Here is a 22,323-nt window from a genome sequence, read left to right on the forward strand (position 1 = left end):
ATTCCGATATCACTTCTAGTAGTTTTGGGATGGAGTCTTTAGGGTTTTTTATGTACAATATCATGTCATCTGCAAATAGTGACAGTTTAACTTCTTCTTTACCAATCTGGATTCCTTGTATTTTTTTGTTTTGTCTGATTGCCGTGGCTAGGACCTCCAGTACTATTTTAAATAGCAGTGGGGAGAGTGGGCATCCCTGTCTAGTTCCCGATCTCAGAGGAAAAGCTTTCAGCTTCTCACTGTTCAGTATAATGTTGGCTGTGGGTTTATGATATATGGCCTTTATTATGTTGAGGTACTTGCCCTCTATTCCCATTTTGCTGAGTTTTTATCATGAATGGATGCTGAATTTTGTCAGATCCTTTTTAAGCATCTATGGAGATGATCATGTGGTTTTTGTCTTTCTTTTTGTTGATGTGGTGGATGATGTTGATGGATTTTCTAACGTTGTACCATCCTTGCATGCCTGGGATGAATGCCACTTGGTCATGGTGTATGATCCTTTTGATATACTTTTGTATTCGGTTTGCTAATATCTTATTAAGTATTTTTGCATCTGCATTCATCAGGGATATTGGTCTGTAATTTTCTTTTTTGGCGGGGTCTTTGCCTGGTTTTTGTATTAGGGTGATGTTAGCTTCATAGAATGAGTTTGGGAGTATTCCCTCCTCTTCTATTTTTTGGAAAACTTTAATGAGAATGGGTATTATGCCTTCTCTGTGTGTCTGATAAAATTCCGAGGTAAATCCATCTGGCCCGGGTGTTTTGTTCTTGGGTAGTTTTTTGATTTCCGTTTCAATTTCTTTGCTTGTAATTAGTTTTTTTAACTTTTGTGTTTCTTCCTTGGTCAGTCTTGGAAGGTTGTATTTTTCTAGGAAGTTGTCCATTTCTTCTAGGTTTTGCAGCTTGTTGGCATGTAGATTTTCATAGTAGTCTTTAATAATTCTTTGTATTTCTGTGGAGTCTTTCGTGATTTTTCTGTTCTCATTTGTGATTCTGTTGATTTGTGTTGATTCTCTATTTCTCTTAATAAGTTTGGCTAGAGGCTTATCTATTTTGTTTATTTTCTGAAAGAACCAGCTCTTGGTTTCATTGATTTTTGCTATTGTTTTATTCTTCTCAATTTTGTTTATTTCTTCTCTGATCTTTATTATGTCTCTCCTTCTGCTGACTTTAGGCCTCATTTGTTCTTCTTTTTCCAATTTCGATAATTGTGATGTTAGACTATTCATTTGGGATTGTTCTTGCTTCTTCAGGTGTGCCTGGATCGCTATATACTTTCCTCTTAAGACTGCTTTCGCTGCATCCCACAGAAGTTGGGGCTTTGTGTTATTGTTGTCATTTGTTTCTTTATATTCCTTGATCTCTATTGTAGTTTGTTCGTTGATCCATTGATTATTTAGGAGCATGTTGTTAAGCCTCCATGTATTTGTGAGCCTTTTTGTTTTCTTTGTAGAATTTATTTCTAGTTTTATACCTTTGTGGTCTGAAAAGTTGGTTGGAAGAATTTCAGTATTTTGGATTTTGCTGAGGCTCTCTTTGTGGGCTTGTATGTGGTCTATTCTGGAGAATGTTCCATGTGCACTTGGAAAGAATGTATATCCTGTTGCTTTTGGATGTAGAGTTCTATAGATGTGTATTAGGTCCATCTGTTCTACTGTGTTGTTCAGTGCTTCCGTGTCCTTACTTATTTTCTGCCCGGTGGATCTATCCTTTAGGGGGAGTGGTGTGTTGACGTCTCCTGGAATGAATGCATTGCAGTCTATTTCCCCCTTTAGTTCTGTTAGTATTTGTTTCACATATGCTGGTGCTCCTGTGTTGGGTGCATATATATTTAGCATGGTTATATCTTCTTGTTGGACTGAGCCCTTTATCATTATGTAGTGTCCTTCTTTATCTCTTGTTACTTTCTTTGTTTTGAAGACTATTTTGTCTGATATTAGTACTGCAACCCCTGCTTTCTTCTCACTGTTGTTTGCCTGAAATATGTTTTTCCATCCCTTGACTTTTAGTCTGTACATGTCTTTGGGTTTGAGGTGAGTTTCTTGTAAGCAGCATATAGATGGGTCTTGCTTTTTTATCCATTCTATTACTCTGTGTCTTTTGATTGGTGCATTCAGTCTATTTACATTTAGTGTGACTATTGAAAGATATGTACTTATTGCCATTGCAGGCTTTAAATTCGTGGTTACCAAAGGTTCAAGGTTAGCCTCTTTAGTATCTTACTGCCTAACTTAGCTCGCTTATTGAGCTGTTATATACACTGTGTGGAGCGTCTTTTCTTCTCTCCCTTCTTATTTTTCCTCCTCCATTCTTCATATGTTGGGTGTTTTGTGCTGTGCTCTTTCTAGGAGTGCTCCCATCTAGAGCAGTCCCTGTAAGGTGTCCTGTAGAGGTGGTTTGTGGGAAGCAAATTCTCTCAGCTTTTGTTTGTCTGGGAATTGTTTAATCCCACCATCATATTTAAATGATAGTCGTGCTGGATACAGTATCCTTGGTTCAAGGCCCTTCTGTTTCTTTGCATTAAATATATCATGCCATTCTCTTCTGGCCTGTAGGGTTTCTGTCGAGAAGTCTGATGTTATACTGATGGGTTTTCCTTTATAGGTGACCTTTTTCTCTCTAGCTGCCTTTAACACTCTTTCCTTGTCCTTGATCTTTGCCATTTTAATTATTATGTGTCTTGGTGTTGTCCTCCTTGGATCCTTTCTGTTGGGGGTTCTGTGTATTTCCGTGGTCTGTTCCATTATTTCCTCCCCCAGTTTGGGGAAGTTTTCAGCAATTATTTCTTCCAAGATACTTTCGATCCCTTTTCCTCTCTGTTCTTCTTCTGGGACCCCTGTAATACAGATTTTGTTCCTTTTGGATTGGTCACACAGTTCTCTTAATATTGTTTCATTCCTGGAGATCCTTTTATCTCTCTCTATGTCAGCTTCTATGCGTTCCTGTTCTCTGGTTTCTATTCCATCAATGGCCTCTTGCATCCTATCCATTCTGCTTATCAACCCTTCCAGAGTTTTTTTCATTTCTGCGATCTCCTTTCTGGCATCTGTGATCTCCCTCCGGACTTCATCCCATTTCTCTTGCGTATTTCTCTGCATCTCTGTCAGCATGTTTATGATTTTTATTTTGAATTCTTTGTCAGGAAGACTGGTTAGGTCTGTCTCCTTCTCTGGTGTTGTCTCTGTGATCTTTGTCTGCCTGTAGTTTTGCCTTTTCATGGTGATAGGAATAGTTTTCAGAGCTGGAACGAGTGACGGCTGGAAGAACTTCCCTTCTTGTTGGTTTGTAGCCCTCCTCTCCTGGGAGAACAGCGACCTCTAGTGGCTTGTGCTGGGTAGCTGCGCGCAGACTGGGCTTCTGCTTCCTGCCCAGCTGCTATGGAGTTTATCTCGTCTGTTGCTGTGGGCGTGGCCTGGCTGGGGCTGCTGCTCCAAAGTGGTGGAGTCACGTTGGAGGGAGAGCGGCCGGGAGGCTATTTATCTCCGTAAGGGGCCCCCGTGCTCCCTGCAGCCCAGGGGATTAGGGTGCCCAGAGATCCCCGGATTCCCTACCTCTGGATTAAGTGTCCCGCCCTGCCCCTTTAAGACTTCCAAAAAGCACCCGCCAAAATAAAACAACGACCACAAAAAAAAAAAAAAAATTAAAAAATTAAAAAAAAAAAAAAGAATGGCTGCTCGTTTTCCTTTATTCTCTGGCGCCAGCCTCAGGCATCTGCTCACCGGTCTTGCTGCCCTGTTTCCCTAGTATTGGGGTCCCTATCTCTTTAAGACTTCCAAAAAGTGCTTGCCAAAACAAAACAGCAAAAAAAAAAAATGGCCGCTCACTTTTCTTATGTCCTCTGGCGCCAGGCCTCCGGTACCCTCTCACCGTTCTTGCTGCCCTGTTTCCCTAGTATCAGGGTCCCGCACACGCACTGTGTCTGCGCTCTGGTCCGGATGACTGGGGCTGTGTGTTCAGCAGTCCTGGGCTCCCTCTCCCTCCTGCTCTGCCTACTCTTCTCCCGCTGGGATCTCGGGGGGTGGCGCTCAGGTCCCGCCGGGCCGGAGCTTGTATCTTACCCCCTTTACAAGGCACTGGGTTCTTGCAGGTGTGGATGTGGTCTGGATGTTGTCCTGTGTCCTCTGTTCTTTATTCTAGGAAGAGTTGTCTTTGTGTATTTTCATAGATATATGTGGTTTTGGGAGAAGATTTCCGCTGCTCTACTCACGCCGCCATCTTGGCTCCACCTCCTCATGGCTTTTTTTAAACAATAGTGAAGCCCTTCTTGGTCTAGAGCCACACCTTTAAAGGGTTTCTTGGAATAGATTGGCCTTTTTATAGGGCTAGAGAATCATAGGGCAAAGTTAGCTAATACTTTTGTCACTTTATAGGGCATTTCTCTTTTCCTGTGTCTTGTTATAAAACTTCAGGTTCTATATAATATTATTCACTTCATCCACAGTTTGGTCTTTTGATGATGACTCTTGCTTTCCCTTCTAGAGCTAAAGTTGCAGATAAGATCCAACTCATCAGTAACATGCTGGACAAAGTCAATGAGATGGTTATTGGTGGTGGAATGGCTTTTACCTTCTTGAAAGTGCTCAGCAACATGGAGGTAGGAAACCAGTGCCAAGTGGTTGTGAAATAGCTTTCCATGAAAGATAGCAGGTTATGTAAGTTTAAAAAGAAAGCCTGCTTTTGACATGAGACCTAAAAACTCCCAATATTTATTTTGGCAGGTTGTTTTTCTTTTCTCTTTGAATTCTTTGTATTGTATTGTATGCTTTGTGATTCAGTTAGTATACGTTCTTAGTGCAGAGGTTCCTCCTCATCTTGGCTCCCCTCTGTAGATTGGCACTTCTCTGTTTGATGAAGAGGGGGCCAAGATCGTCAAAGACCTGATGTCTAAAGCTGAGAAGAATGGTGTGAAGATTACCTTGCCTGTTGACTTTGTTACTGCTGACAAGTTTGATGAGAATGCCAAAACTGGCCAAGCCACTGTGGCCTCTGGCATACCTGCTGGCTGGATGGTGAGTCACTTGGGTGTTTGGGAGTGTGACTGAACAAAAATATGTTGGTATCATTCATTCAAGCAACTAACAAGCATTTTAAAAGAATCTGTATGGGAGATCTCTGTCGGAGAGGGCTCCAAGTGTTGCATTGAGGCCCTCCCTGGGGGAGAATGCTTGGGGGAAAAGCAACGCTGTCATTGTTGCTGGCTTCGTTAGTAATGTGAGGACAAAACCATTTTTTCTTTATCTATTTAATGTTTATTAAGTGTTTATGTGCTGGGGATGGTGCTGTGTACTTTCATTGTTGGGACTGTTCTGGATTATTTTGCTACCTTTCTAGAGGTATTATTTTGCTACCTGTGTAAAAAATTTTCCTTAAAAACAAGATAGAATAATACAGATTATAAGCAAGGGAAATTGTATGTGTTTATTAAAGACTAATGTAAATAGTTGATTATAGTTTTCTCATTACCTCACATATTATCATTTTAATAGCTGTGTAAGTAACAATCATGTTGACATACTAGTTTGCTTAGTCATTTTCCTTTTGTTAGGCGTGTGGGTTTTAGTTATTTTAGTGTTTCTCAAAGTGTGTGCCCAAGAACAGCCCCATAATCATCATTGTTGGAACTTGTTAAACAGTGCAAGTTCTTGGGCCCCTCCGTGGCCTTATTGAATTAGAAGCTCTGGGGCTGGGGCCCAGCAATTTGTGCTGGAACAAGCCCTCCTGGTGATTATGATTTAGTTCAGTGTTTCTCAGCCTTGGCACTGTCAACATCTTAGGGAGGTTTGTTGTGGGGAATGGTCCTGTATATTGCACAATATTGAGTGGTACCCTACTGTTTGTCCACCAGCTGCCTGCTACCCCACTCCCATCGCACTGCCCCAAGCTGTTACAACCAAAAATGTCTCCAGACATTGCCACATGTCTCCTGAGCAGGGTACAATTGACTACCCATCTAGTTCTTCCCAATCATAAATAGTGTGGCTAAGAATGTTTTTATCAAATAACTTTTGAGGTTCTCTCTAAGGCTTGATTTTCTATGATGGGCATGGACAGGTTTATCATTTTAAAGACTGAAGGGTATGTCTTGGTTCTAGAAGCAACTCTGGTGATAAGCCTTGAGTTCTGGTCTTAGTGGAGGTAGTACTTGCTCTTCTGAGTGGCTGTTCTTCGTAGCTTACCCTCTCTTAACTCTCTCCCTTAGGGCTTGGACTGTGGTCCTGAGAGCAGCAAGAAGTATGCTGAGGCTGTCACTCGGGCGAAGCAGATTGTGTGGAATGGACCTGTGGGCGTATTTGAATGGGAAGCTTTTGCCCGAGGAACCAAAGCCCTCATGGACGAGGTGGTGAAAGCCACTTCCAGGGGCTGTATCACCATCATAGGTAAAGGGTTCTATACAAAGATGCCAGTGTGAGCTGGCAGAATTCTGGTCACAGGAAAGTAGGAGGGAAGTGGTTCACTTTTCCTGGGTTTCTTAGTGGCTGGTGAATCATGAGAACTAACTGGGTATATAATTCATGGAGGAGCCTCTTATTGAGATGAAGTTGGGGTTCCTCAGTTACCTTTTGGGCTTGAGAGCACACTGCTTTTTAGTTTTTGTGCCAATCCTTTCTCTTCTTTTTCTCTCCTTTCCTCTTTTTACTTTGCTTTCTTCATTCAACAGGGGGTGGAGATACTGCCACTTGCTGTGCCAAATGGAACACAGAGGATAAAGTTAGCCATGTGAGCACCGGAGGTGGTGCCAGTTTAGAGCTCCTGGAAGGTGAGGTTCTTTGCTGTTTTTTGGCTAGTTTGGAGGAAGTTTGGGGTTTGTGCAGTGTGAGGTGGGTAGAATGGAGTGGAGTTAGTAGGTAGTGTTGTCCTTAGCAGTCATTATTAGCTGGGCAATACAAATGGAGGAACTTCAAATAAAGCCCCTGGTGTCCCTTTGAAGTAGGGAGGTGATATATTCAAAGACTTATACTCAAAGAGGTTATGCGCTAGTAGACTTGGGACCCAAAGTGTGAAAGTTACTCAGTTCATGGCCTGGCCATATATCCTTAAAGAAGAACTGACATGTTATTGGGAAGATAGAAGGAAACAGATAAATGGTTTAGTGGGTCCTGTAGTAATACTGTGTGTGTGTGTGCTTTCTCAAAAACAGGTAAAGTCCTTCCTGGGGTGGATGCTCTCAGCAGTGTTTAGTGGTTTCCTGCCTTTTGGTTCCTGTGCACAGTCCCTAAGTCAACTTAGTGTTTTCTGCATCTTCACTTGGCATTAGCTAAATACTTCCCTTATGTCAAGATTCAGCTAGTGGTCAACAGATGGCAGTGCCAGGAACCCTTAAACAGTTGCACTGCATCTCAGCTTATCCTTACTATGCCCTGGATTTGCCTACATTCTTCAAGATCCCATTTGAATTGTGCATTCTAGATTTGCATATATTTATATATTGCCTGTTAAAAGAAAGTGAGCTGCTTAGTTCACTTTTTGAAGTAGGTTATTCTGATTAGCTTTGTCATTGTCTTGCTACTCAGCGTGGAAACAAGATGGAATTCCAGTTGTAGGGAGGGAGGGAGATGCAGTTGGTGATCTATTAAATAAATAATAAAAGTATCCTTTGAAACTGGAATTTTTTTCCTGTCATTCTTTGTTAGGGTGAGAACACAACCTTGAGGAAGGGGTCAAATCATCTATGTTTCTGAATGCAAGAAATGGGGCAGCAGCAACGGGGAGGTAGGGGGATTAGATAAATGTCTATTCTTATTGAGGTCCTTTATGTCAGACACTGATAGGTGCTTAATTTAATTTATTTGCTACATGTTTTATTGAAGTATGGTTGATACACAATATTATATTGGTTTCAGGTGTACAACATAGTGATTCTACGTTATTAAATGCTCACCCCAACTAGTGCAGTTACTAACTGTCAACACAGGAAGATGTTATAGAACTGACTGTATTCTCTATGCTGTACTTTCATCCCTGTGACTAATTTATATTATGATTGAGATTTTGTGCTTTTCCCCTTCACCTATTTAACCACCCCCCATTCCAATCCCTCCCCTGTGGTAACCACGTCACTTCTCAGTGTCTATGAGTCTGCTGCTGTTTTGTTCATTTTAGTTGTTTTGTTTTTAGAGTCCACAAATAAGTGAAATTGTAAGTATTTGTCTTTCTTTGCCTGGCTTATTTCACTTAGCGTAGTACTGTCGAGGTCCATCCATGCTATTGTAAATGGCAGGATTTCTTTTTTATGGCTGAATAATATTCCACTGTACTTAAATTTTTATTTTTATCTATTACCCATGACCACAATTTAAAAAGTCAAGACTTACCAAAAAAAAGGCCTCAGCCCAATCCTCCCATTTGTGGTTCCGCACAGGTGACTGCTTTCAACTGTTAGCTTTTTTCTTGTATTTACCTTCATGTTTCTGAGTACTTGTCTTGATTTTCTTAAAGAAGATATCTCTTAATTTCATACCTGGGAAGATTTAGCTTTCTTACAGCTTGTGTTCCACATGTACTTCCCTTTCATCGTTCTCCCAATAGAGTTCCGTCATAATTCTAGTCTTTGTTGTAATGATAAATACTAGTTAAAGCTATGTTCTATGCTATGGCTATGTGCCTTTTTATTTTCTTTGGGGTTAATAAGAGTTTAAGAAACGTTCTTTCTGTGTATCTGTCACTTACTGATTCATTCTCAGTAAATTCAAACATACGAGACAGTCCATTTTAATTAGAGATGCAACTCCTGGAGTCTGTGTTCCCATTCTGGTTTGTCCTCTTGCTGTACAGCTGTTGCTCTGGAATTCCCTCTTTCTGGATGAAAACCCTCTGGGGTAACCCTCAGTTACCTTTTACCTCCTTTGTTGGACCACCTCCCCTTTCCTGGATCCCTTGTCCCCCCTTTCTTGACTTACTCTTGTTTTTGTAAAAAATAAGACTCCACTAGCTTCTTGAGAAGGCGTGCTTGGGAGGTGAAATTCTTGAGACCTTATATATCTGAAAATGTCTTTATTCAACCCTTAACACTTGCCTGTTTCATTATATGTTGAATTTCAGCCTACATACCAGTTTTTCAGACTTGAAGGCTTTGCCTCATTGTCACTACTGAAAATTTAATGACGTTCTGCCCTGGATCTTAGCCCGAAGGCCAAGATCAAGTCTGATTCTCATTCTTTTTTTGCCCTTGTACTTTTCCCCTTTGTCTTTCCTGTCATTTTAATGGGGTTTTGGGAGTCTGCAGAGGTGAACACACATGGTTTCAAGAGGTCATCTTTAACCAGAATTTCTCTGCTGGGCATTTTACGTACAAGGTAAGTATTTCACCTTTATGGATAAAGAGTTAAGCTCTTGGACAGGATCAGAGAGCCGATAAATAACAGCGGGATTCATGTCCAGGTTTGTCTGACTAAAAAGGCTGCACTTTTTCATTGTGCCTCACTCCCTGAAATGATACTTCTAGACTAGGACTTTTTTGCTTAACTCTGGAGAGAAAAGCAAAAGTAAATTTTGGTGGTTACTCTGAAAAAAATTTTGAAGGCTTGAAGTTTTCCTTAATTTTATTTGTATTTTAATTCTGTCCCCATAATTGTAGTTAATTTTAAAGTGCACCATGTTTCTGCATACCTCTAATGGTACCTGGTTTGAGAAGCAGGAATTCTTACTCCAATCCTTTGTGTCCCATAGATGCTCCCCATAGATACAGCAAACTAATATCACAGCTAGGCTAGAACTCCCAACATACTGATGACTTTTGCCCCTACTGATTACCTCTCTGACAGCATTTTTCCCAGCATTGTATCAAATGTACAGAGGAATGAAAATGTATATTACAACCCCAAAAACCCTAGCACTTAAGACTCTACTACTGCCAGTTCATCTGTCAATCCTCAATTGTCCCTTTTAAGTAATTTCTACTGGGCTCTGCTTCTGGGATCTTTCCCTATGTATTTGGGTCATTAATCCAGGGAATAAATGGGAAAACACAAATAAGCTAATATTTTGAGTACCTGCTATGTGCTTAGGACATAATGAAGGTCATAAAGATAGCATTTATGTCCTGGAGGAATTTACAACCTAATCAAGGAAAATAGTATATTACACCTAGTGAGTATATAAACTAGAATAATATAAAGATGTGCTTCCTGATTTATTATAGAATTATGAATTATTAGTGATGAAACCTTGCAAAAGTTCAGGCATAAGTGTAACAAGCAGGTGCACTTTTAACTCCCAATATATTTATGCCTATATACAGAAAAATTGCAATCTTCATGCCAAATTGAATCTCCTGAGCTCAGTGTTTCCTGCTTCCTCTTTCCTCTTTATGTCCAAAACTTCCTTCTAGCCTATGATATGAAGAGGGGTACACAATGAGAAGAGACTCCTTCCTTCCTCAGTCTTCTAAGTTTCTCTCTTTAGAAGCAACTACTGTTAAGACCAGTTTCCTTCAGTCTAGAGCTACTTAATGCATACAAAAAGCATATTACATGTGTGTGTATACCTGTACTAAAATACATACGGTGGCATACACAATGCTTTGTATCTCTGATTAGTTTTCTTTCCTACCTTGAGTACTTCCCTTCACTCTGGACTCCTTAGGCCACAGTGTGTATTACATCTTCCACTCTTGTGTGCTGGGTATATTCCTATATTGATACTCAGATCAAAGACACTTGTTTCCAATTTATAAAAAGGAAGAACCTGGGATGACGTCTCACTCCATTTATGATCAGTGTATCTTTTTTAAAAATTCCACCTAGAAGCTGTAGGACAAGAGCTGCCTTAAGTCATTCTTGAAGCTAGGTTAGGTGGGCATAATTAGGGAAGAAAGATGTGTAAGATAAAGCAGACTTCATCTGAAAGAGCACACCACCCACTGGCTGACCTAGTAAGTGAATAAATACTCATTGCAACCTCAATCATATGCACAGATTCCCACCAGAGACAGAGCATGCTATGTTTTTAACAGATTTAAACCCATACTCTTTGATCTTTGTTTTGCTTCACTGAGTCACATGCTGATTGCAAATAAAAGCAAGCAGTTCCCTGAGTTTTAATTAATTCATCCATTAAATCTTAATTGCTTTCTGGACCACAGAATTACTGGGCCTTGTTCGTCTTCCTTGAATCCCTTAAGTCAAAAATGAAAGACAAATGATTAATTTCAATTTTTTATTCCTGATCTTGGAACAAATACATTAGCAATTCCTTAGAGTTACATAGCATTTTACAATTTGGAAAACTTTCACATATACCAATTAAGCCCTCACAACATCCCTGTGAGATAGGCAGGGTCAGTGTTAGGATGCCTGTTATTAGTGAGGAGAGCAAGGCTCAGAGGTGAAGTAAGGTCACACAGTTGGTAAATGATGGAGCCAGGACTAGAACCTAGGCATTTTGTAATACTGCCTCCCTGAGAACATTCAAGTAATGGTATCTTATGCTATATAATGAACATTTCTCTCCTATGATGCTGGTCATATCTGTTACAAGTTTGATGCTATCTTTTCCTGACATCCAAAACAAACTGATGAGACATTTCTCTCCTGCTACTAGACTATTCCTCTTTGATGTACCAAGCACCATCCTAAGATAAAACTTACTGTGTTTTGAGTTTTGAGGATCCTTGGCTACAAGTTCCAAATTATATGAAAAGTTATTTTAGAAAATTCTGCAGAAGTATTCCTTTGTTGAATATGTCACACTTACTTAAAAACAACACAAACCTGTTTATAATTTTGAAAGCTTTGCAGTCTTTCCCAGTAAGATGTTTAATTTGTATACATGGAAAATAGGGAAAGTAGCAATATCACATTACTAGGAAACCTATGCAGAAGTGCACATAAATGCAAGTCATATTACACGAATTTATTTTTTGCTGTTGGCCTTCTAGAGGAAGGAAAACCATTAGAAAACCAGGTTTGATCCCATCTTAATGTGGGACATCCTCAGCAACAAGCTAGAAGAATGATCTGAATTATACCAGTAGGAGTGTTCAAGTGCTAGTGATCATACATACATGCAAGTAGTAAAAAGGAAGAAACACTTGTTTCTTCAGTGGTTTTTGCCTAGAACCAGTGTAAAATATGTATCAAGGCAGATTTTAAGCTATACCATCTTCTATTTAAAATCTGGAAATGTGAAATATGGTAGAGTTATCAACTCATAAGACAAAAACTGAATGTAAATGGCTCAAAACCACCTGTCAAAAGCAGAGTAAAACTCAATGGAATAAAAAACACGGGATAAAACTCAATTGCTGTGGTATGGGGAGAAATACAAAGCAAATGCAAACCGTCAGGTTGAAGTGAACCATAGAATATTAGGCATGTAAAGCAGGTTTAAAAATACGAAAATGACACTGAGCTGTATTATCAAGAATTATATTATTAAAACTCCAGCTTTGGCCTTTTAAATTTAGGAGCAATGGGTAGACACTTAAGCCTATGGGGAAGGGGTGGTGCAGAAAATGAATGGGATCTAGAAATGACGTTGAGGAGGTTAGGAGGTTAGGGAACACCGAGAAACAAATACATTCAAAATGGACTTAGAATCCCTCTAAACCCATCCTCTCTAAAAAATGTTCCCTAGATTGAGAGAGATCTGGTCAAAAAAGTTGGTGACAAAAAAAATGACTATTTTACCTTACAAAAGAAAAACATTCATATGCACATTAGATACTACACTGTTAAAGATCAGTCCACTGATCAGGCTGTAGAAACTGAAACTTAAGTGTTGCTGTCAGTGATAAATGGCAGAAAACTGCTTCCAAAATAGAATTGCCCTAGTACGATTCAACATTAATGAAATTATAAGGAAAAAAGTACTTTTTTATACTTGGAGCTTAATGAAAAACATTGGTACCCTTAAAGAATCTAATAGTTTAATGTGAAAAAATTGCAAGTACATTTAAGCTTTATAAGAAAACGTGAGAAGATTTAGAATGTTTTTTCTAGTTTAGTATACTGGGCTCAAAACCAACTACATGTTTGAAATCCATCTAGACTAGACTATATATTCCTTACATAGTATCATTGTTGTCATCGTCTTCATGTTTTCTCTTCAGTGGGTTTGATTCATTGGCCGTGTTCTGTGATGAAACCATGTTGGTGGTAATAAGAATATTTTTAGGCCCAATCATTGAAGGATTAATCAGAACATTTTGAACTGCAGTTGTTGCAGGAACTGTAAACAGAAGACAAAACCCCCAAACTATGAATTACCCAGAAGCAGAAACATGGTAAAAAGTATTCAACAAAGCTGAATGTAATTCTAATAACAAAACAGAAAAACTCAGGGAATTACACTGATAAATTTTGGTGCTTTAAAGTAGCTAAGTTAGTATCTAATATATGGTTAAAGAAGTTCTGTTTTTTTTTAACAACTACAAATTTCAATTTGTAAAGAGTCATGGGAAGCAGTGTGCTGGATGCATCATGGAACACACTAAAGGCAAATGTTCAAGGTCAGGAATCATGCTTCTCTTACAGGCCAAAATTTTAAATAAGTATACTGTGTGCAGTTAGGTTTCAGATGTGAAATCTAAACACAAGCATTAATGAACTATGTCAAAACAGAATTCTACTTAGATTATTCTGACTTAATATGTATTTATCCTTCCATTGAAGTGAGTAAAGGTACAATTTGCATTTGATGTATATAAAGTTGTATTATTTTCTTGAGCTTTGACCCTAAGTGCTATTCCCTGCCTTATATTTGTGGACTCTTATTTCAGTTCACAGTGTTTTTTGAGAATCTGATGATCGTGCTGAGTACTCTCCCCTCCCCCTGCCAAAATGTATACATAAATGTAAAATTTAATACAATTTTAGTGAGCTCATAGATCCCGCTCTGAAGAACACTTATTTGCAGCATTACTGCCACCTTCCTGTTATAGGAACATAAATTATAATCACAAGTTATTCAAAAATTTTAAAATTCAGAAAAAATATTTTAAAAGAATCACTTACAGCACCCCTCCCCCTACCCATCACATTACCTGGTTTGACAGGTGTGGACTGAGAAGGTGGAATCTGCACGGTAAATCTTTGGCTCGTCACTGACACTGGAGGTGCAACTTTATTTGGGGCAGACACAGTTTGTGGGGTGCCTGTAGTTTTAATTAACAGACCATATTAGTTAAATGACTTCTACAGGTTCATATGTGCTCCTTAGCTTAACAGAACTACCTTCAGAGCACAGGGAACTAATGAAAGGTGAGAAAATCATTAGAAATAAGACCAAAATATCTTCAAAAACGTTTCCAAGCTCAAAGTTCAGATGCTAAAATTTCAAGATAGTGTAGTGGGTAAAGAACATAGGCTTGAGTCAACTGCTTTGAGTTTGAATCCAGACTTCATCACGTACTAGCTCAGTGTACTTTTGCAAGTTATTTAATCTTTTTGTACCTCAGTTTTCTTTCAACTATTTAATGGGGTTCTTGTGAGAATTAAAATCATCCACGTAAAGCTCTTCAGACAGCAACTGGCACTGAATTTTAGCTACATGAAGTCATGAAGTTGAGTGATTAAGCTAGCAGAATAAAGACCCACATTTTCTATTAATAGGTGGCACTTTTAATCGCTGTCACTTGCTGAGAATTAGAACATGTTATTAAGCCCATGAACCTAAATCAACAGGCATCTAACAAAAGTCTATCAAATATATCCTCTGGGTTCCCCAGGTGGCCACAAAAATCATATTCCTTTTCTATATCCAGATACTTTTTAAGTAGAAAGGGACCTTGGAGATAACATAGTCAAACCCCCCTCATTTTAATTCTACCCATTATTCCAAAGTAGAACTCAAATACCACCCTGTTTTATAAAATATCCTTGATTTGCTTGCCTCTGAAATTTCCCTATAATGTCATAAGAACCTTATTATTACCATCTTATCTCATTCACTAATTTATAAGCCTTGGTTAACATGTTTAATCCTTGTGAGCACATGGCTTTTGTGCCTGGCTCCTAACAGGCCCTCAATAAATGTTTGCGTAATGAATGAATTTTGCAAGACTTGACTTGTACATACACTGATGCCGTAACTCTCAAAAAATACATTTATGGAAATCTGTCTATTCCTAGTTTTTCCTTTGGGAATGCAGGCTTTCCATACATCCCTTTCCCCTGGAACCAGTGATTTGTCCAGGGATTGAGTTGCTGAAAAAAACCGTGACATCAGCTCCAGGTACAAAGGAGAAGAAAGCCTAAATGGAGGAAAAAAGCCCAAAGGTACCCACAAATCTGGTTCTAGTGCTTTCTCTCCCAAACCCAGGAGGTGAGGTCTTACTCTAACATTATCTCCATCCTTAGTCAAGTTTTTCCATATATTAAGGAGAGTGCCAAAGAATTGGCAAAGCTTAACAAAACAATGTACATATTTTATTATGTTAAGAAAATTCACAGTAGGTACATGCTTTCTTGGTTGTTACCATAGGAACTGTTAATATTTAAGTGTGGAGTTTAGGCTTTAAAATTGAACAGAGTAGATGCTTAGATCTTTATGCTTTAGAAAACTCATTTTAAATAAAGAAAAAATTTAAAACTTGCATCTTTAATAGCTTCAAGCAGCTCCCTCTAGATTTAAAACATCTCCTAAGACATGTACAATAAATGCCCAATTAGGAATGAAAATCATAACTGCTAACTAAAACTGGTTAACTTGCTAACACATGCAACTGATTACCACAGCCTAGAATTTTTAAGAAATTGGCATTCACTTCATATGAATCCACAAGTAAACAGTCTACAACCAAAAAGTTACACAAATTATACATGCAAATTTCTGTCTGCAAAGATCACATGCAGGTAATTAGAAGTATACAACGAATACTATACTAGTCTGGTTTTAAAGTGCAGAAATGTAAATTCATATCCTAAGAAAACGAAGATTGTCTGCACACTTCAAAAATGAAATGCTGCCTACAGTAGAGCTATAGGACATCTACAGGACTCACATTATGAGCAATAAGTGCCAATACATCAATACTGGTCAGAGAAAAAGGGTTTTTTTTTCTGAAAATACTTTATGAAAAATCCAGGAAGAATGTAGGACAAGAAAATCAGAATATTAACCCATTGTTTTCCTTCTTTCTTAAACAATGACATTAACAAGAAACAATGGTTTCTAAATACCATTCTCCACTAAAAGAAACCAGGGATTTTTGGAGAAATGGCTGACTCTATGACTGGGGTAAGGAAAATACAAGATGAGCATGGAACATTTTGTGCCAAAAAGCAAGAAATGTTCAAAGAATAATGAAGACCTGTCACAAAGCATGCAGGAGACAGCTTGAAGAGGAAGCATAGTACTATCAGTACTACTTTTGAAAATGTTAGTATTAAAAACGGAATTGATTTCTTCTGTGATATCCTTAAGCTTTTTGTACATTTTACACTTTTTTCTTCTATTCTTTTGCCACTTTACTCAAATTTTCTTTAATTTCTCAGAATAAGTAGGCTGCTGCCATCAGTGTGTTTGGCAACATCCTCTGTACAGAAGGCAGAAAGAACCCAACTTAAACTCCTATTTTTGGTCTGCTCGTTCATACCAACAACAAAGTGGGGTAATGTCCAATTCGATACTCATTTGGGATCAGATATTCCTTGCGGCTTTCTCATTTTGAAATCTGATAAACTATATAGATGAGTAAACGTTATTCATGGCAACATATGGGAATTTCTAACTCACCTTTTGACTCAGATTATAGTTCAAAAGTAAGTGCTGAGGCACTTGTTTGCTAGCCACAAAAGCCTCTCTCACTCACCTATAGTAGGAGTGGTAGGTCTGCTACTAACAGCACCAACACTTAACCGTGGAACTAGTCTTCCTTGGTTAGGTCCCTAGGGGATTTAAGAAACAAATTAGCTTTAATGTTTAGATTTGACAGCTATACTTATCAGGAGTGATTGGGATTGTTGATGTGAGTTATTAATGGATAATCCACAGGAAGAACATCCTGTCTTTGTTCTATCAGTGTTTCAAATCCAATATTTAAACAAAATATAAGGTATATATATATTTTATATATATATATATAATATATATTACAAATACATACCTATATAAACACGGATATGAATAAACACGGATATGAACATATGTACATCTGTGTTTGTGTAAGTATGTATAATTCTATATAGTATTTGACAGAGTCTCATTTGGGGATAACAGCTAACTTCCTTATGACTTTTAATCTTAGTCAATATCTTAACCCAAAAAGAAACTTTCTTAGAGTGGAATTTCAGACAACAAAGGCAGCACAATGTGTGGAGAACTTTTTCAGTGGGGGGAGAGGCTTGTGTACTATTTCAGAAAGCTAGTCCAATTCCCAGTGGTATTACTCTGTCATCAGGCTTCACTAAAAAACCTATGATATAGTGGAAAGACTGGAAGGTCTGAGACCTGGGAATCAGTCCTAGCTTTGCTTAGCTAACTCCATAGATGAGTTCAGGCTCAGTTTCCTAATGTGAAAAGTGTTGGATTAGATGAACATGAAAGTTCCTTTCAGTGCTAAAAATCCTGGATCTAATATTTTGTATTTCAACATAGCAGATAATTGCAGACATGGTATTTTCAAGGCAGTAAATTAAAAAAATCCTAATTACTTTAGCCTTAAATCTACTGTAGTAGGTACAGGAATTTGCCCTTTTTTTTTTTCAAATTCTCCTAACATATCTTACCTTTATAAACCTAAGTTGACTAAAAATTCTCACCTTATTTATTTGGTATCATTAATCTACAATTACATGAGCAACATTATGGTTACTAGACTCCCCCCATCATCAAGTCCCCACCACATACCCGATTACAGTCACTGGCCATCAGCGTATTAAGATGCTAATTCTCACCTTTTTAATTAAGGACTTCAGCCTATAGTTTGGAGCTGTTAAGCAGTATCTGTCAGGTGGCAGTCTGGGTCCTGCATATGGCTTAATCAGTGGTAAGGGGGTTTGATTTTTTTGCCTTGCAATATCCAGTAAAAACTAAAAAAAAAAATCCTTATTAGAACTACAACTTAAAAAAAATGTATAAATGAACTTCAAATAAATTTGCTCACATCTCTTGGGGGAGGAGAGGTAAAAGACTGGTCAGCACGATACTGGATTGCCAGTCTCACGTCATCTGCATCAACATTAGCTTTCTTAGCATGGCTTGAATACATTTTTGCATCATCCAGAATTGTAGTCACATATCCTTTAAGAACAAAACATTATTTTCTTAAACATATGAAAATAGCTTAATATTTATGGTTACTTTTCTTAATGGAAGGTTCTAATTTCTAGAGAGGTTATGAATTTTGGTTCTAATGTCTAATTGTCCTATCTATATAATCAATTTTAAACAGATATCCTAGTATAAATACTATTGCCCCTAGCTTGAGCTCCTGTTACTGCGTTAGGCTGAACTCTATGATGTTAACCGCTAGGGGAATTTAGTTGGAAAAACGTTTTTACAGTAAAATGACCTCTTCAAATTCACAAGTCAGGCAAATACTTGGTGTTCTGTTAACTTACGGAAAGCAAATTCCAGCATTTGATTTATAACCCTTGGTTCGTACTCCGTAATTCCCATATCCTTCAGGATCTGTGCCATCACCTGTGGATTCAAATAAAAATGCCAGATGCATAATCTAGGTATTGGAAATCATGACTGGACTGAAGGCAGTATTTATGATACAAGTTGCTGATTTTCTGGGCTCCAAAATTGTACTCGTTCTTTTCCTGCAAAGTTAGTGACTGCCAGGATCACACCAAATACAGTCGTACCCTCTCTGCTTAAAACTTTAGATTTTTTTTGGTGGGGGCGGGGGCAAAGGGAGAAGAAAAAGGTCCGGGTTGGCTTTCCCATCAGAGGTAGGGTTGACTACAGCTGGTTGTCATTTTCGGATGCAGCGATGGGGAGAAGCCTGCAATCAGGACCCTGGGCACGAGAGGGCTCACAGACGCGGCGAGATGAGTTGGTAAGGGGGCCGGGCCCGAGGCCCAGGAGACCAAGCAGGGCGGCTGGATTGGCATTCCCGCGGGCCGCTAGCCTCCGTCCGATAGGGCTGCGGAGCCAGCGGGAGAGCGACCTGGGGGCCAGGGCACCCCCATCTCCCAGTCCTGCCCACTATGGCTGGGCTGAAGACGGCACGTGAGCCCCTCTGCAGGCCCTCCACCTGGGTCTGACTCCCGGGTCGCCGGCCGCCCTGAGCTTCATGTGCCCACTCTCGTCCTTCGCACTTACCAGGGCATCTCTCGGAGCGTTCTTGGGAGGCGCCATCTTGCCCGACTCCATGTTATTCGGCCCCTCGTCATCCGGGGAGCGAGGGCCGCTCACGGGCTCTACGCTCAGGCTCCACCCCTGCAGGGTGCGAAAGGCGGGGTTACAGCGACCGCCCTGCCCGCAGCCGCCTCCCAGCCGCTCTGCCCTGCCCCATTCCCGGGGAGGCGAAGGGCAGTCCAGCTTGACTATCCTTCCCCTGCGGAGGCTTGGAGGAGGCCGGTAAGCATTCTCCTGGGAGCGCCCAGCCAACATTTGGAAAAGCCGAGAAGCTCGTCTTCCCACCGCAGTTCTCCGGAAAACGTGCACCCACTAAATGGGCCACCTTTGTCTTTTTTGTATTGTATTGTTTTTTGTTTTGTATGTTTCCTTTTTTTCCTTTTTTTATTTTTTATACATTTAGTTATCATTAATCTACAATTACATGAAGAACATTATGTTTACTAGACTCCCCCCTTCACCAAGTCCCCGCAACAAACCCCATTACAGTCACTGTCCATCAGCGTAGTAAGATGCTGTAGAATCACTAGTGTTGCACATCCCTCCCTCTGCCCCCCCATATTATACATGCTAATCATAAGGCCCCCTTTTTTGCCCCCCCTTATCGCTCCCTTCCCACCCATCCTCCCCAGTCCCTTTCCCTTTGGTAACTGTTAGTCCATTCTTGGGTTCTGTGAGTCTGCTGCTGTTTTGTTCCTACAGTTTTTCTTTCTTTTATACTCCACATATGAGTGAAATCATTTGGTACTTGTCTTTCTCTGCCTGGCTTATTTCACTGAGCATAATGCTCTCTAGCTCCATCCATGTTGTTGCAAATGGTAGGATTTGTTTTCTTCTTATGGCTGAATAATATCCATTGTGTATATGTACCACTTCTTCTTTATCCATTCATCTACTGATGGACACTTAGGTTGCTTCCATTTCTTGGCTATTGTCAATAGTGCTGTGATAAACATAGGGGTGCATCTGTCTTTTTAAAACTGGGCTGCTGCATTCTTAGGGTCAATTCCTAGAAGTGGAATTCCTGGGACAAATGGTATTTCTATTTTGAGCTTTTTGAGGAACCTCCATACTGCTTTCCACAATGGTTGAACTAATTTACATTCCCACCAGCAGTGAAGGATGGTTCCCCTTTCTCCACAACCTTGTCAACATTTGTTGTTGTTTGTCTTTTGGATGGTGGCGATCCTTACTGGTGTGAGGTGATATTTCATTGTGGTTTTAATTTGCGTTTCCCTGATTACTAGCGATGTGGAGCATCTGTTCATGTGTCTGTTGGCCATCTGAATTTCTTCTTTGGAGAACTGTCTGTTCAACTCCTCTGCCCATTTTTTAATTGGATTATTTGCTTTTTGTTTGTTGAGGTATGTGAGCTCTTTATATATTTTGGATGTCAACCCTTTATCGGATCTGTCATTTATGAATATATTCTCCCATACTGTAGGATACGTTTTTGTTCTATTGATGGTGTCCTTTGCTGTACAGAAGCTTTTCAGCTTGATATAGTCCTATTTGTTCATTTTTGCTTTTGTTTCCCTTGCCCGGGGAGATATGTTCAAGAAGAGGTCACTCATGTTTATGTCCAAGAGATTCTTGCCTATGTTTTTTTCTAAGAGTTTTATGGTTTCATGACTTACATTCAGGTCTTTGATCCATTTTGAATTTACTTTTGTGTATGGGGTTAGACAGTGATCCAGTTTCATTCTCTGGCATGTAGCTGTCCAGTTTTGCCAGCACCATCTGTTGAAGAGACTGTCATTTCCCCATTGTATGTCCATGCCCCTTTATCGAATATTAGTTGACCATATATGTATGAGTTAATGTTTGGAGTCTCTATTCTGTTCCATTGGTCTGTGGTTCTGTTCTTGTGCCAGTACCAAATTGTCTTGATTACTGTGGCTTTGTAGTAGAGTTTGAAGTTGGGGAGTGAGATCCCCCCCCACTTTTTTCTTCCTTCTCAGGATTGCTTTAGCTATTTGGGGTCTTTGGTGTTTCCATATGAATTTTTTGAACTATTTGTTCCAGTTCATTGAAGAATGCTGTTGGTAGTTTGATAGGGATTGCATCGAATCTGTATATTGCTTTGGGCAGGATGGCCATTTTGACAATATTAATTCTTCCTAGCCATGAGCATGGGATGAGTCTCCATTTGTTAGTGTCCTCTTTAATTTCTCTTAAGAGTGTCTTATAGTTTTCAGGGTATAGATCTTTCACTTCCTTGGTTAGGTTTATTCCTAGGTATTTTATTCTTTTTGATGCTATTGTGAATGGAATTGTCTTTCTGATTTCTCTATTAGCTCATTGTTAATGTACAGGAATGCCACAGATTTCTGTGTGTTAATTTTGTATCCTGCAACTTTGCTGAATTCCGATATTAGCTCTAGTAGTTTCAGAGTGGAGTCTTTATGGTTTTTTATGTACAATATCATGTCATCTGCAAATAGTGACAGTTTAACTTCTTCTTTACCAATCTGGATTCCTTGTATTTCTTTGTTTTGTCTAATTGCCATGGCTAGGACCTCCAATACTATGTTGAATAAGAGTGGGGAGAGTGGGCATCCCTGTCTTGTTCCCTATCTCAGAGGAAAAGCTTTCAGCTTCTCGCTGTTCAGTATGATGTTGGCTGTGGGTTTATCATATATGGCCTTTATTATGTTGAAGTACTTGCCCTCTATACCCATTTTGTTGAGAGTTTTTAATCATGAATGGATGTTGAATTTTGTCGAATGCTTTTTCAGCATCTATGTAGATGATCATGTGGTTTTTGTCCTTCTTTTTGTTGATGTGGTGGATGATGTTGATGGATTTTTGAATGTTGTACCACCCTTGCATCCCTCGGATGAATCCCACTTGGTCATGGTGTATGATCCTTTTGATGTACTTTTGAATTCGGTTTGCTAATATTTTGTTGAGTATTTTTGCATCTACATTCATCAGTATTATTGGTCTGTAATTTTCTTTTTTGGTGGGGTCTTTGCCTGGTTTTGTTATTAGCGTGGTGTTTGCTTCATAGAATGAGTTTGGGAGTATTCTGTCCTCTTTCTATTTTTTGGGAAACTTTAAGGAGAATGT

The 22,323-nt window shown here is 39.3% G+C and overlaps 2 protein-coding genes across 2 annotated transcripts in view; one reads left to right on the forward strand and one right to left on the reverse strand.

The window, feature by feature from the left end:
* PGK1 (phosphoglycerate kinase 1) overlaps window positions 1-7,609 on the forward strand; it is a 32,716-nt gene extending 25,107 nt beyond the window's left edge. Inside the window, exons 7-11 of the mRNA XM_036929141.2 lie at window positions 4,483-4,597; window positions 4,833-5,012; window positions 6,203-6,380; window positions 6,662-6,760; window positions 7,142-7,609. Of these exons, the coding sequence (XP_036785036.2) occupies window positions 4,483-4,597; window positions 4,833-5,012; window positions 6,203-6,380; window positions 6,662-6,760; window positions 7,142-7,182 (613 nt within the window). The 3' untranslated portion in view covers window positions 7,183-7,609. The remainder of the gene's footprint in view (window positions 1-4,482; window positions 4,598-4,832; window positions 5,013-6,202; window positions 6,381-6,661; window positions 6,761-7,141) is intronic.
* A 3,534-nt stretch (window positions 7,610-11,143) lies between these two features.
* Window positions 11,144-19,637, reverse strand: TAF9B (TATA-box binding protein associated factor 9b). The gene is made up of 7 exons (XM_036929144.2): window positions 19,216-19,637; window positions 18,504-18,585; window positions 18,047-18,183; window positions 17,838-17,972; window positions 16,754-16,829; window positions 13,985-14,095; window positions 11,144-13,170 (listed from the first exon to the last, which is right to left on the reverse strand). The coding sequence occupies exons 1-7, from the start codon at window positions 19,504-19,506 to the stop codon at window positions 13,007-13,009; spliced, it is 996 nt and encodes a 331-aa protein (XP_036785039.2). The 5' UTR covers window positions 19,507-19,637; the 3' UTR covers window positions 11,144-13,006.
* Between the last annotated feature and the right edge of the window lie 2,686 nt (window positions 19,638-22,323).

This window comes from Manis pentadactyla, chromosome X (assembly GCF_030020395.1).
Source record: "Manis pentadactyla isolate mManPen7 chromosome X, mManPen7.hap1, whole genome shotgun sequence".
Lineage (NCBI taxonomy): Eukaryota > Metazoa > Chordata > Mammalia > Pholidota > Manidae > Manis > Manis pentadactyla.